The sequence below is a fragment of the Apium graveolens genome, chromosome 5 (assembly GCF_009905375.1).
Source record: "Apium graveolens cultivar Ventura chromosome 5, ASM990537v1, whole genome shotgun sequence".
Taxonomy (NCBI): Eukaryota; Viridiplantae; Streptophyta; class Magnoliopsida; order Apiales; family Apiaceae; genus Apium; species Apium graveolens.
This window is the reverse complement of record NC_133651.1, coordinates 311921176-311935288: the sequence shown is the minus strand read 5'-3', so window position 1 is coordinate 311935288 and position 14113 is coordinate 311921176. Positions and strand designations below refer to the sequence as shown.

The 14113-nt window shown below is 31.8% G+C and overlaps 1 protein-coding gene across 2 annotated transcripts; it reads left to right on the top strand.

Moving 5' to 3' along the window:
• Positions 1–228: 228 nt before the first annotated feature.
• LOC141659412 (protein CLT3, chloroplastic) lies at positions 229–11385 on the top strand. 2 transcript variants are annotated; one of them, XM_074466265.1, is made up of 10 exons: positions 229–752; positions 4807–4952; positions 7274–7311; positions 7471–7586; positions 7881–7977; positions 8084–8119; positions 8684–8734; positions 8864–8984; positions 10052–10177; positions 10555–11385. In XM_074466265.1, the coding sequence occupies exons 1-10, from the start codon at positions 358–360 to the stop codon at positions 10719–10721; spliced, it is 1293 nt and encodes a 430-aa protein (XP_074322366.1). In that variant the 5' UTR covers positions 229–357; the 3' UTR covers positions 10722–11385. The 2 variants fall into 2 exon arrangements, with proteins under 2 accessions (XP_074322366.1, XP_074322367.1); XM_074466266.1 differs by lacking the exon at positions 229–752 and adding an exon at positions 3359–3565.
• Positions 11386–14113: the final 2728 nt, after the last annotated feature.

Sequence of the window (14113 nt, the reverse complement as noted above, 5' to 3'; positions counted from 1 at the left end):
ATTTAATAACTTATTTTTAAGATTTTATTTTTTTAATAAAATTTTTAACATTTAACTTTTAATTAAATTATTTTTTTAAAAAAATAAATAATGTCACAATTAAAAATATTAAAATATGTATCAATTAGTCGAATACTTTATTTCAAATATTAAGAATTCGTTACGAAATGAGGAAGTCATCCCTTGGTACTGGGATGTATTTCTAGGTAACCTCGTTAAACATAAAATCCTCGTCACTTTTTCCACCATAAGTACACACATTCAAATATTCTAAACACAATAATTCACCAACTCTCTTATAAATATTACACAATCATTTCTTCCTTGTTATTATAACAACAATAACAATTGCCCACCATGTCGTCGGCGTATTATCGCCGGATCACCGCCGGCGCCGGCCAATTCCGGCGACCCTCCATTCCCCCACCACAACCCCACCTTACTCTCCTCTCACCACCTCGAAAACACCACCAAATATCACTAAAATTATCAAACAGATGTCCGTGGATGATCGAGGCTGTTCCGGTGGGTCCCACTGCAGTACAATCGGAAAGTGATAGCGGTGATGATACAGATGAGATGAAGAAGAAGAAGGCGGTGGAGGTGGAGAAGAAGGAGGTTACGAGAGCAGAGGTGGTGGTGGCGGCGGCGGTGACGGTGGCGTTGGGTGTTGGGAATCGGGTGTTGTATAAGTTGGCGTTGGTTCCTCTTAAGCGTTACCCCTTCTTTTTAGCTCAGCTCGCCACTTTCGGGTATTTTTCGAGTTTCGGGTTTTTTAAATTTTAACGAATTTATTTTGTTATTTTTTCCGTCCCACTAGTATAGGCCACCTTATTTTGTGTTAATATTGGCACACATTTTGAGGTGCAAATAAAATTTTTTATTGGACTTTTTTATAAAAGAAAATGTTAGAGATACTATATTTTATTTGCCTCTTAAAATACGTGCCGAAAGTATTAGCGGAAGGAGGGAGTAACATTATGTGTTTCAATTGGTGATAGTATTTTGTTGTGTACATAGCTTAAATTTGCAAGAAAGAATTTTTTAGAATATAGTTTGCACGAACTTAATTGCATTTTTTAATGTTTTCGAGCAAATGTAGTATACTAATTTTCTTCTCACCGAGGCAAGTTATAGTTCATTCATCTTTGTAGTCATATCTGTGATTAGTTAAACGGTTCCTTAATAACGTAGTGGTTGTTCATATTTACAATACTATTATGAAACACTAAGCTTAGTAGGACAGTATTTCCGTTTCAGACATAATGATCATATAGTATATTTGAAGTTTTTGATCTAGCTCATTTTTGTAAATGGTAGTAATGATCATGCCACTGCCAATTAGGTGACTGTTGTTGTCAAGTCAAAAACAATGACCCAGATAATTTTAATGGACATTTTTCGTCCACTGCGAGCTGTGATGTCTCCATCTATTTAAAGTTGGTGTGGGCAAATTAATTGAACCTGTTTATTTTTTTTGTCTACATATGTCACCCTCATATCTCCTGGATCAATATCGACCTTTACAATTTGGTCAGCTTATAAACTTTAAACGTTTCAACAATGCTTCTGCTTTTCTCCCCTTATTTATCTTTACCAAGAATTGCCCTCATAGCCAGTTGGGTTTGTATTCTTGCAGTCCTTTCTACATCGTGATGGGCATCAAAATCTTATTAACTGTCGTGTTTTGTAGGTGAAACGTTTGCTTTCATGATAATTTTTATGGTAGCTTATATCTCTTACAAAAAATTGCAAACGTTTCTTCTGGACCCCCTTATCCTCAGAGTCCTAATATGCTTTTGTAGCCCATGGTGCATGATCATCGCATTCTACCTTTCTTGTTACAAATGAAGGAAAGAACTTAACAATATTTCTCTCTTTAAGTATTGTCTTTTTTTTTTCAATAAAAAAATGTGTAGTTGACTGGTTTAATGATTGTTGATGGGATAATATGTTGATTCGAAAATAGAAAAAGAGATTCCCATTTTGAACTGCTCCTGATGAGTATTGTCCTTTAATATAATTGAATATGTAAACTCATAACTGGCCTACGCAGTGGATCTTTAAATATAGTAATTACAATTGATATTAGGCGTTGAAATTGGACTTTTTTTCGTAATATACTTTATTATGCGTGTATCTGTGTATAATGTTATGATTAGCTAATGTATGTTTTATAATGGTTAAAGATGCTTTAAACTTGAGTGTGAGGTGGGTCTAGAATGAATTTCTATCAACCAATAATTTTCTTTTCAAGTTGGTCTTTAAAACTGTGAGAACATTCTCACAGGGCCCATTGACCCACAGATGTTCCCTCCAGATTCTTACTTTCAGTAGAGAAAAGCAGCCGTGGTTTTCTCACCTCTGTTTACAATCAAGTTTAATACTCCTTTTCTCTAACTTTTTGTTTGTGGCGGGTCCCCTACATGAGTTTTCACTCTGTAATAATTTCCTATCATCTCCGGTGTGTGGTTTGAAATAAGAGTTCTGGTGTTAGTGCTCGATAGTCCATCCACCTAAAAAGTGTACATGCGATTCTCCCAAGATTTTGCTTATATGAGGATATAGTGGTAAAACATAGACGGTTTATATGCAATCCCATGTTGGTAGATTTTTCACCATGGATGAATTTATGTGTGCTTTAGTTTTACCTTGTTGATACACTAAACTTTGGGGAAAGATTTTTTTTAGCTCCATGTAGAAAAAGGAGAATACATGAAAGTATCAGCAAGACCTTGTTTCTCCAAATTAATAAAGTCAATTTGCATTTTAGATTTTACAATTACTTCATTAAAAAAAGCTGCATGTAAGAGAGGTATTCCACTTCCTTTTTCGGCTCTTCTTTTGTTTCAACTTTTTTTTACTTCTATATTTATTTTGAATGCTGGAAAACTGTGTTATATTCTCAACATCATATGATATTTAGAATGCTCGAGAAGGGACCTTCTGGGTTAAATGCACGTTTTTAGTAGCACGATAACATTTCAAATTTACAAAACGTTTATCTTTTCTTCGAATAATCTAAAACTAGAGATGCTGTCTGACTTCATGTATCACTCTGTATCAGATTGCTTTCAGTAACCAAAAACGTTTAAGACCTTCCCATAGCTAAAAGCAACTCGACTAACAGGAGAGGTGGAAGACTAGCTCGACCAGACCTCTAAGTTTACCGCCCTACCCACTAATCAACTATGTACGAGGGGGGCAGGCAAGCAGGAATTTTGAGAAGAATTTGTCATCATGCTGTGCTATTGTTAGCATAGAAGTCTATTGCAACATGCATGTTAGTAATTTAAAAGCATAGTGAACTGTTATTGCTAAACGTAAATCCGTACTCTTTTTCTGATAGTTAAATTTGCATCTACTTTTACTTTTGGCTGTAACAATTTTTATCTGCTGTCACTTTTAATTAGGAAAAGATAGCAACTTCCTTTAGATAAATGCTCAATCTTCTAAATAATAATACCACTTCCTGGTTGCCTTTAGTCTCAGTTCCAATCTTTACTAGAGGAAGAAAAACTGCACTCCGCCATTATCTAGGGATAAGGCAAAACTTTGCTACCAGGTGCTTAGGCTTTTGTTACCAGAAACTTCATAATAGAGTATTATCATTTTTTAAATTAAATAGTGTTATAGTACTCCATTCATTGTAATCCATCAAATTCAATGCAATAGTATTCAAATCCCTTTTGTAATTTCAATCCGTTGTGTTGTTTCTTCTAGGACTACCATATTATATGCATTGATCCCTATTGAAATTGATTAGTGCCTTACCATCAACAAATTTGATGCACTTAATTTTATATGAAGATACATATCATAAAATTGAAAGGAAATAGTAGAAACAAGTCCTAGATTCTAGGGACCTTTATCTCTATAAGCAAGTTGTCAGGAGGCCTTTCAACGTATTACTTTGGTGTTAACTGTTTGGTTTCATTGTGAAGCATCAGACTCATGGCATCTCATGTCGTCCTGGTACAATTATAAGATTAGAGAGGCTGAATAATAGAGAGAATAAACTATTTTCCAATTATAGCTGAAGAACCTACTCTCAGGCTCTACCCAGTTTTCTCTGCGCTCTGTAAAAGAAAGATCGTTGAGTCATTAAGACTGAACCTCAATAGGGACTATAAAAGGATCAGATAATATTTTCTCTTGTTAATTCTGTGCCACATTAAATTCGAAAGAAACTTGAGTTTTAATCCATGTGATTCCACTGTTAGCCTTCTCTGCTCTTAGATGCAAGAAGTTTAACTGGAGTTAATTAGGAGTCTAGTGGCAGCAATATCTTTAGAAAGTTATTATCTTTGTAGATATCATCTGGTCTTTTCTGTTTTGCATTATTTCCAATGCTTCACTGTTACATTTGAAGGATTTTATTAAATGATTGATATGTTTTCAACATTTTTTATTACTGGACTGCATTTGTAAATGTTACAAACTCGAAGCTTCACAACTGCATTTTGGCATTGTCAAAATAATGCACTGTTTACGAGCTATATGCTCTTAGTTGTGCATTTATTATGATACTGATAATTATTGTTCAGACCTGCTGCCAACATACAGTTTTACTCAAAACTGTCTCTTACGTACTTTCTTTCGATATTTTTCTTAAAAATTTGTGGCTACTCACAAGTGATAAATATTTATGTTTTTAGTGTTGAACCATGTATTTTTAAGCTGTTACATGCTTGTATATCCCCCACAAATTCTTTAAGTTATTTATTCTCATGTGTATTTTGATAATTATTTGATTACTTTTATGACTAACACACCCCGCATTGACTTTAGTTTTTTTAATTCCAGATATGTGCTTGTATACTTTTCTATCTTGCATCTTCGTTATCATGCCGGCCTCGTCACTGATGAAATGCTTTCTTTGCCAAAAACACCATATATTGTTGTTGGGATCCTGGAAGCTCTTGGTGCTGTTTCTGGAATGGCTGCAGGAGGTGACTTCTTTCTTTCTTTCTATTTATCTATATCTATCTATCTATATCCCTCCCTCCCAAGACAGTGTAGCTTTCCCTGGCCTACTCTGTATGACTTTCAGCTAGTAGGCATTATTTCAGATACCGCCTCAGCATGAACGACTCATTGGTAGTTAGTAATTTAGCATTTAAATAGAGAGAGCCAGCATAAGTGGCAGAACTGTAATTGAATATGCTCCTCTATAAAAATAATAAAGGGGATGCCTTGCAATCTGAGTTTTCATATTAACCCAGACCAAAACAGAGCACAATTACTGGGAATGAAGATCCAAAGAGAAAACTGAAATGGGTGCAGAGACCCCTTCCTGTAAGAGTGTAATATCTGCCTATACGAGTTTCTAGTTATTATTGATAAATCATGATACCATATCCAATATCATGGCCATACAAAATGGCAGCAAAAATATTTTTGGCTCCAGTAGCCCTAGTGCAAATTACTTTTTAAGGTATTAGTGGAAGCTTATTTTTTAATTTTTCTTTACTCTTTAAATCAATGTTTTTTTTTCAGGGAACCTTCAAAATTAGGGTGAATATATAAAAACAGAGGAAATTGGAATGAGTGGGACCTGAAATAATTAAATCGAAATATAGTAATATTGCTTGAACAATGGAATAACCACGCTAAAAATCATTATGAGAGATCATTTATTATAATGAAAAGACAAACGATCCTAAGAACATCTACTTTTTAGTAAATAGTCAAAAGTCAGATTGTCACATCCACAGATATTTACTATCTGCTGAGTTATCTAATAATGGAAGAATTGAGTTCGAGTATGTAAATAGGTAAATGGCTCAACTCAAGTCATGGGAGCACAAAAACTCATTTAAACTCACCTTTAGAGTTCAGGGGCTAAATAGTGAATTACTCTGTTGTTATGTTCTAATTATTACTAACACTAAGTTCCTGATACAAAGTTTATTAGTGATATGTATATAGGAAGCAAGGACACGAGTGCGGGAGTGGGAGTGTGAGTGCGTAGTGCGGGGATACGGGAATTCGACAAATTTAATAATATGGGGATACGGGTGCGGGGAGACACGGATAAAACAAACAAAAAATTCATAAATATTTCATGTTAAACATAATAAAACCTACTAACAAAACCAAAAGTTGCTTGAAAAATGAATCAAATGCATCATTTATTAATCTAAAACATAAAAATACAAGTAATATTTTTTGCTTTATGCAAAAATTAATACGATAATCAATACTTTTGTAGTAACTAATGAACATGGATACTTAATTTTGTGAATGTAGTTTGCTAAAATAATTTTGACTACAGTTTCTAAAAATAAAATTTCAGATTAGTATTTGTGGAAGAACCTGCGTGTCCAATATGGGGACACGTGTGTTCGAGTATCTGACACGGGAACTCGGTATACAACCCAAGTGTCCCTGCTTCTTACAGTATAAGTAACTTTGTTTGGATGGCTCATCACGGTTTTCACTTTAATATATAGTAAGGGTGTTACGTGACATGCTCAGTTTCATGAACAGATTACTAAACTAGAATATAAAGTAACTTTTACAGAGCTAATTGTTTCTTCTTGAATTTATATTTTACATGAAAAACATTCATAATGTTTGTGATACATCTTGAAACCACTGCGATTACACACTGAGTTGTATGACAGTAACGGAGAATTTTTCTAATTATTAATTATCCAGCAATGTCGATCTCGTACCTGCAACTTGAATGGTCACATATATATTGTGCCCGTTTGGGAAATCTTTACGACTTAAAATGAATAAGTGAATTATAAGTGAAAAGTAAAAAAATATTTTTAAGTTAAATAAGTGTTTGGATAATTTTACTTATAAGTCAGAATTTTTTTTTCTTAAATGAACTAAAATAAATAATTATTTAATATATTTATCTTAATTCTTGAATTTTAAGTTTGGTTAACATTTAAAAATATTTATTTTAATACTGAGGTTAATAAATAAGCGAAAAATCAAAATAAGTTGAGAAAAAGTACGTCATTACTAAAATCCAACTTATCAGCTTATAAGTTATAAATTCAACTTATAAGTTGGGTCGACAAACACTCGTTGATAAGCTGTTACGGACTTATAAGCCATAAATAGCTTATAAGTTCGTTGCCAAACAGGCCATTGCCTCTACCAGCTTATCAGGAAATTATTTTTTGTGAACTTTTTTCTGCTGTACAATCATTTTCCCAGTATCAATCCTGTGTATCAATTCTGTCAAAGGTTGTTCCTGTTTTTGTATATGTGGTATGATTTTAATTTATCACTTTTTTTTCATCTTCAATAGCTATTCTTTCTGGAGCAGCAATTCCCATTTTGTCTCAGGTAAATCCTTATACTCTATTATCCATTTGTAGACACATACATGCATGTTATCTATGTGTCTGTGCTTGTTATAACTATCACTTCGTTTTTGCTGCACTAAATTATATGATAACTTCTGTATGTTGATAAGGAGTTTGTTATATGCTAATTATTTTGCAGAGTTTTCTAGTTTGGCAGCTTCTTCTTTCAAGTATCTTCCTTGGGAGGAAATATAGGTTTAATCAGTTATTTGGATGCTTTCTTGTGGCAGCTGGGGTAGTTGTGACTGTAGCCAGGTAATTGCTGTTCTTTTTTAGTACTTCACTAGAAACTGAAACTGTATCAGCTTCTATTATCGCATCCATAATCAAATAGCTAAAAACATACTTGAATCCGAGGTTTATAAGTTCCAATCCCCTACTTGATGAAAATTGTAATCTAGGATATGTTCACACATTTCATTCTGTGTCGACTGTAGTCACCCTTATAATTTATTAACTTGATTGTCTTACAGAATGGTTCCTAATCATAGTCAATTAGTGTTTGATATATTAATAATGTAATATTCTCATCGTGATCAACACCTGCAGTGGATCCAGTACGGGTTCTTTAATGGAAGCGGGCATATTTTGGAGTAGTTTAATGATAGTATCGTTCTTGTTTCAAGCTGCTGACACAATATTGAAGGTTAGTAAATGCTTTACCATCAGAATAATGAGTTTTTTTTTCTTATTCCATTTTATTTGCGTCCTGTATGACTTTTCCCTTACAGGGTACACTGATTTATTCATAGGAAATGATTTTCTTGGATGCTGGTCGGCGCCTGAAGGTATGTTCTTGGCGGTGCTAATATGCATATTTGACATGCTTTTAGAACAGTGTTTTGTGGGTCAAACAGATAATGTCCCTCTTTGATTCTGGTCATTTGTATATTTTTCTTCTATGTGATGTGTGAGTTGTGACTTGTGAGTTGTGCAGTTGTGCTTTTAGATGCTCTGTACCTTTATCTATTTTATATATCTTCAATCTCATTTTACCTGAGTGAAGCCCAGTTCGTATGACAAAATGATTTTAATTGTTAAATTTTTCTTTATTGCTATAATTGTACTTTCCTTGTGACAAAAGTTATAAATTGTTAATTTTTCTTAATTTCAATTATTGTACTTGTTTTAATAATTGGAGGGCAACCATACATATATATGTAATTATCAAATATAATGTGTTATAAAGTTCTTAAGATACTTGGTAATATTAAACAATAACGACTGTGACAGAATTAATTTATTAATTCTTTTTAAACTCATAATCCAGATAGTTAATGGTATAGATTTGATGGTCAATTTCTTTGCAATTTCATGAGTTTGCTATAGCTTTCCCATTTCTTTATATACAGGGACGTTCAGTTGATCTGTTTGTTGTGAATTCATTTGGATCTGCATTTCAGGTTGGCGGTAACATCTAATTTACAGTTTTTGTTCCTCTAGAAACTTGTAGATCCCCTGAAATAATGGCTGATGTAACGTTCTTAGTAAATCATGATATGTTTAAAAGAATAATCCTTTATTTGATGCAGGCACTTTTTATCTGCCTCCTCCTACCTTTACTTTCAAAAATGTGGGGTATCCCATTCAATCAATTGCCAAACTATCTTATGGATGGCGCTGCATGTTTTTTAAACATCGGCACTGTATCAGGTAGTATCATTTCCTGTTTCTGAATAAATGCTGGATAAATTGATTCTCTTTATCTAATGTTGGTGTTCTTAGAGCAAGTCCAGCTCTAGTGCTAAAATGGCTATAAGCCTTTGCTATATTTGGCACCAAAATGTGTCATTTGGTGCTAAAGTATAACTTGTGCTACAATGCTAATGTTTCAAATGGCTGTAGCTATTATTATGTTTAAGTTCAAACTCATTTTACAAAGATATTTTCCTCCTTCCGATCAGAATATCATGTGGAAAGGATGGCTATTGCTATCTTTGGTTCTAGATAGAAAACATGTAAATTCATTAAGCATTTTTCCATTTAAGTATAGCTATGCATTTATTGATGATCTGGTGAATCTAGTATTTTTATTATAGTTGTTGGACCAAGTATAGCTATGCATTGGACTCACTCTTAACAGGCTATAGTTCGGGTATCATATAAATGTTGGTCAGTTCAAGACCTCTATACAAAATTATTAGCTCTGTGCTCGCTAATGAATTATGTGATACTGAAGTAGAGAAGGCAAGAGAATGATAGGGCCGTTTATATAACATTGAAATATGATAAAAAATTAGGAACTGCGAAATATGATATATATGTATATGTACATTTATATATGTATATGTTATGTGGAGTACAAATTATATTAAGGTACTTTAAGTACCATATATGTTCTGCTTGTAGAATATTGCAAAACATATTGTTCTGCAATCATGTTCTGCTTGTTGAACATATTTGTGAAACATATATGGTATTATAAGTACTTCTATATAATCTGTACTCCATAGAACTTTTCACATATATATCACCAACCTAACATCGAAAATGATTAATTCTTCAGCGACAATTAACCTGGACCTGCTGCCATGGTTCAGGAATACTTCTGGAATTTGTCAAATTGAAGAAAACTAGATATGATCTATTTAGATTGTTTTTAGTAAAAATAAACATTTTTAGTCCGTCAAAATTAATGTCATATATCTGAATATGTACTCATATATTACTTGAGATATTTAAGTTTTTGATTTGAATTATTCTCTCTTGGATGACCACAGGATGTGACGGCGCCCCATTGCTACCTCTTCTATTTATTGTTGTTAACATGGGATTTAATATATCATTGTTGCATCTTCTGAAAATTTCTACTGCTGTGGTATCTTGCCTTGCCTCCACATTTTCAGGCAAGTTGCTCTAGTCCCAACTGAAGCTAAAGATGGTAAAAAAATCATAGTTTAAGACATGATTTCGGCAGGGGCATGATCCACCTGGAAACAATCTATTGATAGAATAATAATTAGAAAATCCTTCCTGTTCTTGCTTGAAAAAGGAGTAGAATATGTTTATTAAGAGAAGTTCTTTAGTATTACGGAGTACATGTATCCTTTGTAAGCAATACAGGTTGCTTTCCTCATTTGGCTTTTTTAATGGTTAACCCCAGCTTCTCGTCTAGATTTGATTAGGAATTAAAGTATACCTTATTATACGAGAATTCATTTTAATTGAGAGGCACAGTCATAAGTTTGTTAAAATTTACTCATGATTGGTGTTTGCAATGCAGTTCCGATATCAGTGTTTCTATTTACGTTGCCACTACCATATCTCGGTGTTGCATCCTCCCTCCCGTCAGGCTTCGTAGCAGGTGTCCTTGTCCTTGTTGCAGGGATGCTTATTTATGCTTGGACTCCACCAAATACCCCTAAAGTTTCAACACTTCACTTGGGCTAAGGCATCTTCACGAAAGGTTGGTTAACAAAACGGTATCTGTAGATTAGAAAGGGATGGATGAATAGTTTTGTAACATGCAACTGTTGTAACTTTGTTCAAGGTTTATGTCAAGTAGACCTTTCTTATGAAATAAATTGTTAGTTAGATGTCATATTTAATTGACCTTCTCAAGAGGGGTCAAATTTTCAAGTGACAAAGTTTCTCCACATTAACGGTGTCTTCTGGTTGCTGATCTTATCTATTAAGATCTTTTGTTACTGGCACATTTGACACTGATGAATTAAATCCACAAAATTTGTCATGGGAGAGAAGTGTTTTTACCCTTAGGCCAAATCCCTGACCTCTGCTTCTACTAATACACTTGGCGATCGATACTGGGATTTGAAATGCCGCTGCATGTTCAGATGTTTTGGCAGAGTGTATCCTTCTACACATTTTGCTATTATTATTTTCATGATTAGGAAATGTGATTTACATGAAACCTATTTTATAGTTAGTATTTTTTTGTGAGGGCGGTGTTTCTGCCGCCAAGGTGTATTGTTTGGGAATAAGAATTAAGAACATGTAAGAACGTGAGTTCTCTACATTATACATGAGGCAACTGAAATTTATAATCAAGGATTTTGGCCGTTGAGCTTGAGGTTCTCCTCCATTATATCCATTATACGCAAGGCAACTGGGTGTTTGCTCGTTTTGTTCGTGGTGCTCACTGTATTATATATTCGACGTAGGATGTAGATATTATTTTTATATTTTACAAATGGTATTATGTTTTGTGCATTTACATTTCCATAATCATATTCCAGTGATCGAAAATCCAAATTTGAACAATAGAGGAATGATTGTTTAGTGTGTTACTGTAGAATTTTATTTTTTGTAACTACATTAAAAGGTTTCCTTCTTAAGTGTATTTTTATTTTGCCTGAGATCCATGCTTATTGCTAGTGGTAAACATTGCACTATATTTGTGGAAAGATTTTTTTGTGCTCTAATACTCTTGTTCAATTTTAGTAATGCTGTGCATAATCTTTATTTCTTTATTTTAACTCATCTTGTATAGTTAAAGCCTGGAAAAATTTGTACCTGTGTATTCCATTTTTACAACAATGATGAACTCCATAGCTTCCTTGTATACAACTATGATCAACTCCACCACCCTTGTGGAACTGGAGAAACAATTATGAATGATGTATAAAGTAAAATAACATACATATAAGCGTTGGAATTGTGAGATTAACTCTCTCTTGGATTAACAATGAGTGGAAATATTATGAAATGCAATTACAATGAATCATTGTTTGTTCAATATGTATTATATATATAGTTTTCATTTACATAGTTGTTTTACAATGTTATATTTAGAGTCAATGGCTTGAATTTGACTGTGTGCTTGAAATTTGTTGGCGCTCTTATAACTGAACTAATGCAAGAATCCAAAAATATGCTAAACTTAAAACATTAGTTGATAAAATTATGCAATTACAATCGAGTGACTTAAAGCAACATTATCAAATTATGCAAATACAATTGAGTGACTTAAAGCATGATCTTGTTACCGCTAAACTACCACCTTTGAACATTAAACTAACATTACCACAAAATTGTCCCCCAACTACAATTTTTTATACAAACTATACACAGCAAACCATGAAAACATGATATTGCTATTGAACTGAGGGATCTCACCTTGTGGCTTTTTACAGAAATGAGCTGGCCATTTTCAACAAAAACCTTTCTGTCTTTTGAAATCAGCTAGTTTTATTCAAGATTTTGTTGTTAATGGTATCACTAACTAATTTGAATGATTAAAACCAAGATATCATCTAATTTAATGTTCATTATTGTGATTACTAATTTTATTTGCTCTACTATATTAAATTTAATAAAATAATTTTAAAATAATTTTATATGTTAGGTTTTTAAACCATGTATATAGCTAGAGTCTACGGAAATAAATAATTTAATATAATATATATACTATACCTAGATTTAAAAATAATTACAAATTAACATAAAACAAAAAATTATACAAGTGCAATATTTATCAATTGACTGATCTTATATTAATCAATTCTTTCTCTACCAATGGTCAATATCTTAGTTTAATGTTTTGTATTTCATAACATTTGGAATGCCTCCATTAAATTTTAAAAACTGATTTTTAAAATAACTAATTCATATTTAAATTATACAGTTATACATAATTTGGAAAGAACATCGATATGTTTTGAAAAAGCAGCATTTGTATTATAATTGTATTATATTTTGGGGGCCAATTCAATAAAATTAAAAAATTGAAAATTTTCAATTATAATGATACATTAATTTAATTTTAGTATGCTACTCTTAAGTTTAGCTTTTAACTTTTTTAGCAAGACTATTTTATACATATTAATTCTATTTTTAATTAGCTTTTTAAACTAGGTTTAGACCTTAAATTTTGTTTTTGAAAGTAAAAGAGAGATTTATTTTTATTTTATCCTTTTCACATAGTATACATTAATATTTTTTTTTTGTTTATAGGCCTACCTATAAATTATCTATAATGTAATTTTAATAAATTTATTTATATGTATAGTATTAGAATTTCAAAAATAATATACCATATATAAAATTTAAAACTAAGTAACTTTAATTATATAAAAATTAAGTGGAACCTTTACCAAAAATAGTTTCCCAAAATAGGTATGCGCCGACCAAATTTTTAATATTTCAATTTTAACTATATTACATAGATTGATATCAAAAAAATGTAGTTACACAAATACAAAAATTTTAGGAATTAGTAAACATTAAACTAACATATTGACCAGTGAAAAATAGAAAATACAAAAAGTAAAAAGGAAATTAATTAATAAAAAGGAAACTAAAATATTCTTTCTATCTCTAGTTGTAGTTTATATTTTATCAAACTATTAATTTTTATAATATATATAGTTACATAAGTGTATTAAATATTGCTAAAATTTGGTTACATAAAATGATATTTAACTTATTTTAATAGAATAGTGCAAAAGAATGAAATAATACAAATAAAATTAAGATATCACTCACTAACATTCAAAATATGTAAAAGTAAAGATGACCAATCTATTGAAGTTTTACGCAAATATATCATCTCTCCTTATAAAATTTACGGAATTTGTATAATATGCGCTAAATTATTGTGTTACTTCATCAATGTATCCCTTTTTATTTAATAATTTTAAATATGTCCTATGGTTAATTTTTAATTCATATATAACTCATATATATATAAATAATCTATAAATATATATTTGTCTACTAGATATGACTCGAATGCCCCTAATTAATTGTTTTAAGTTGTTTCAAGAGATCACACAAAATCATCAGCTAATAATCTCACCACTATAAGAAAAATGGCCAAATAC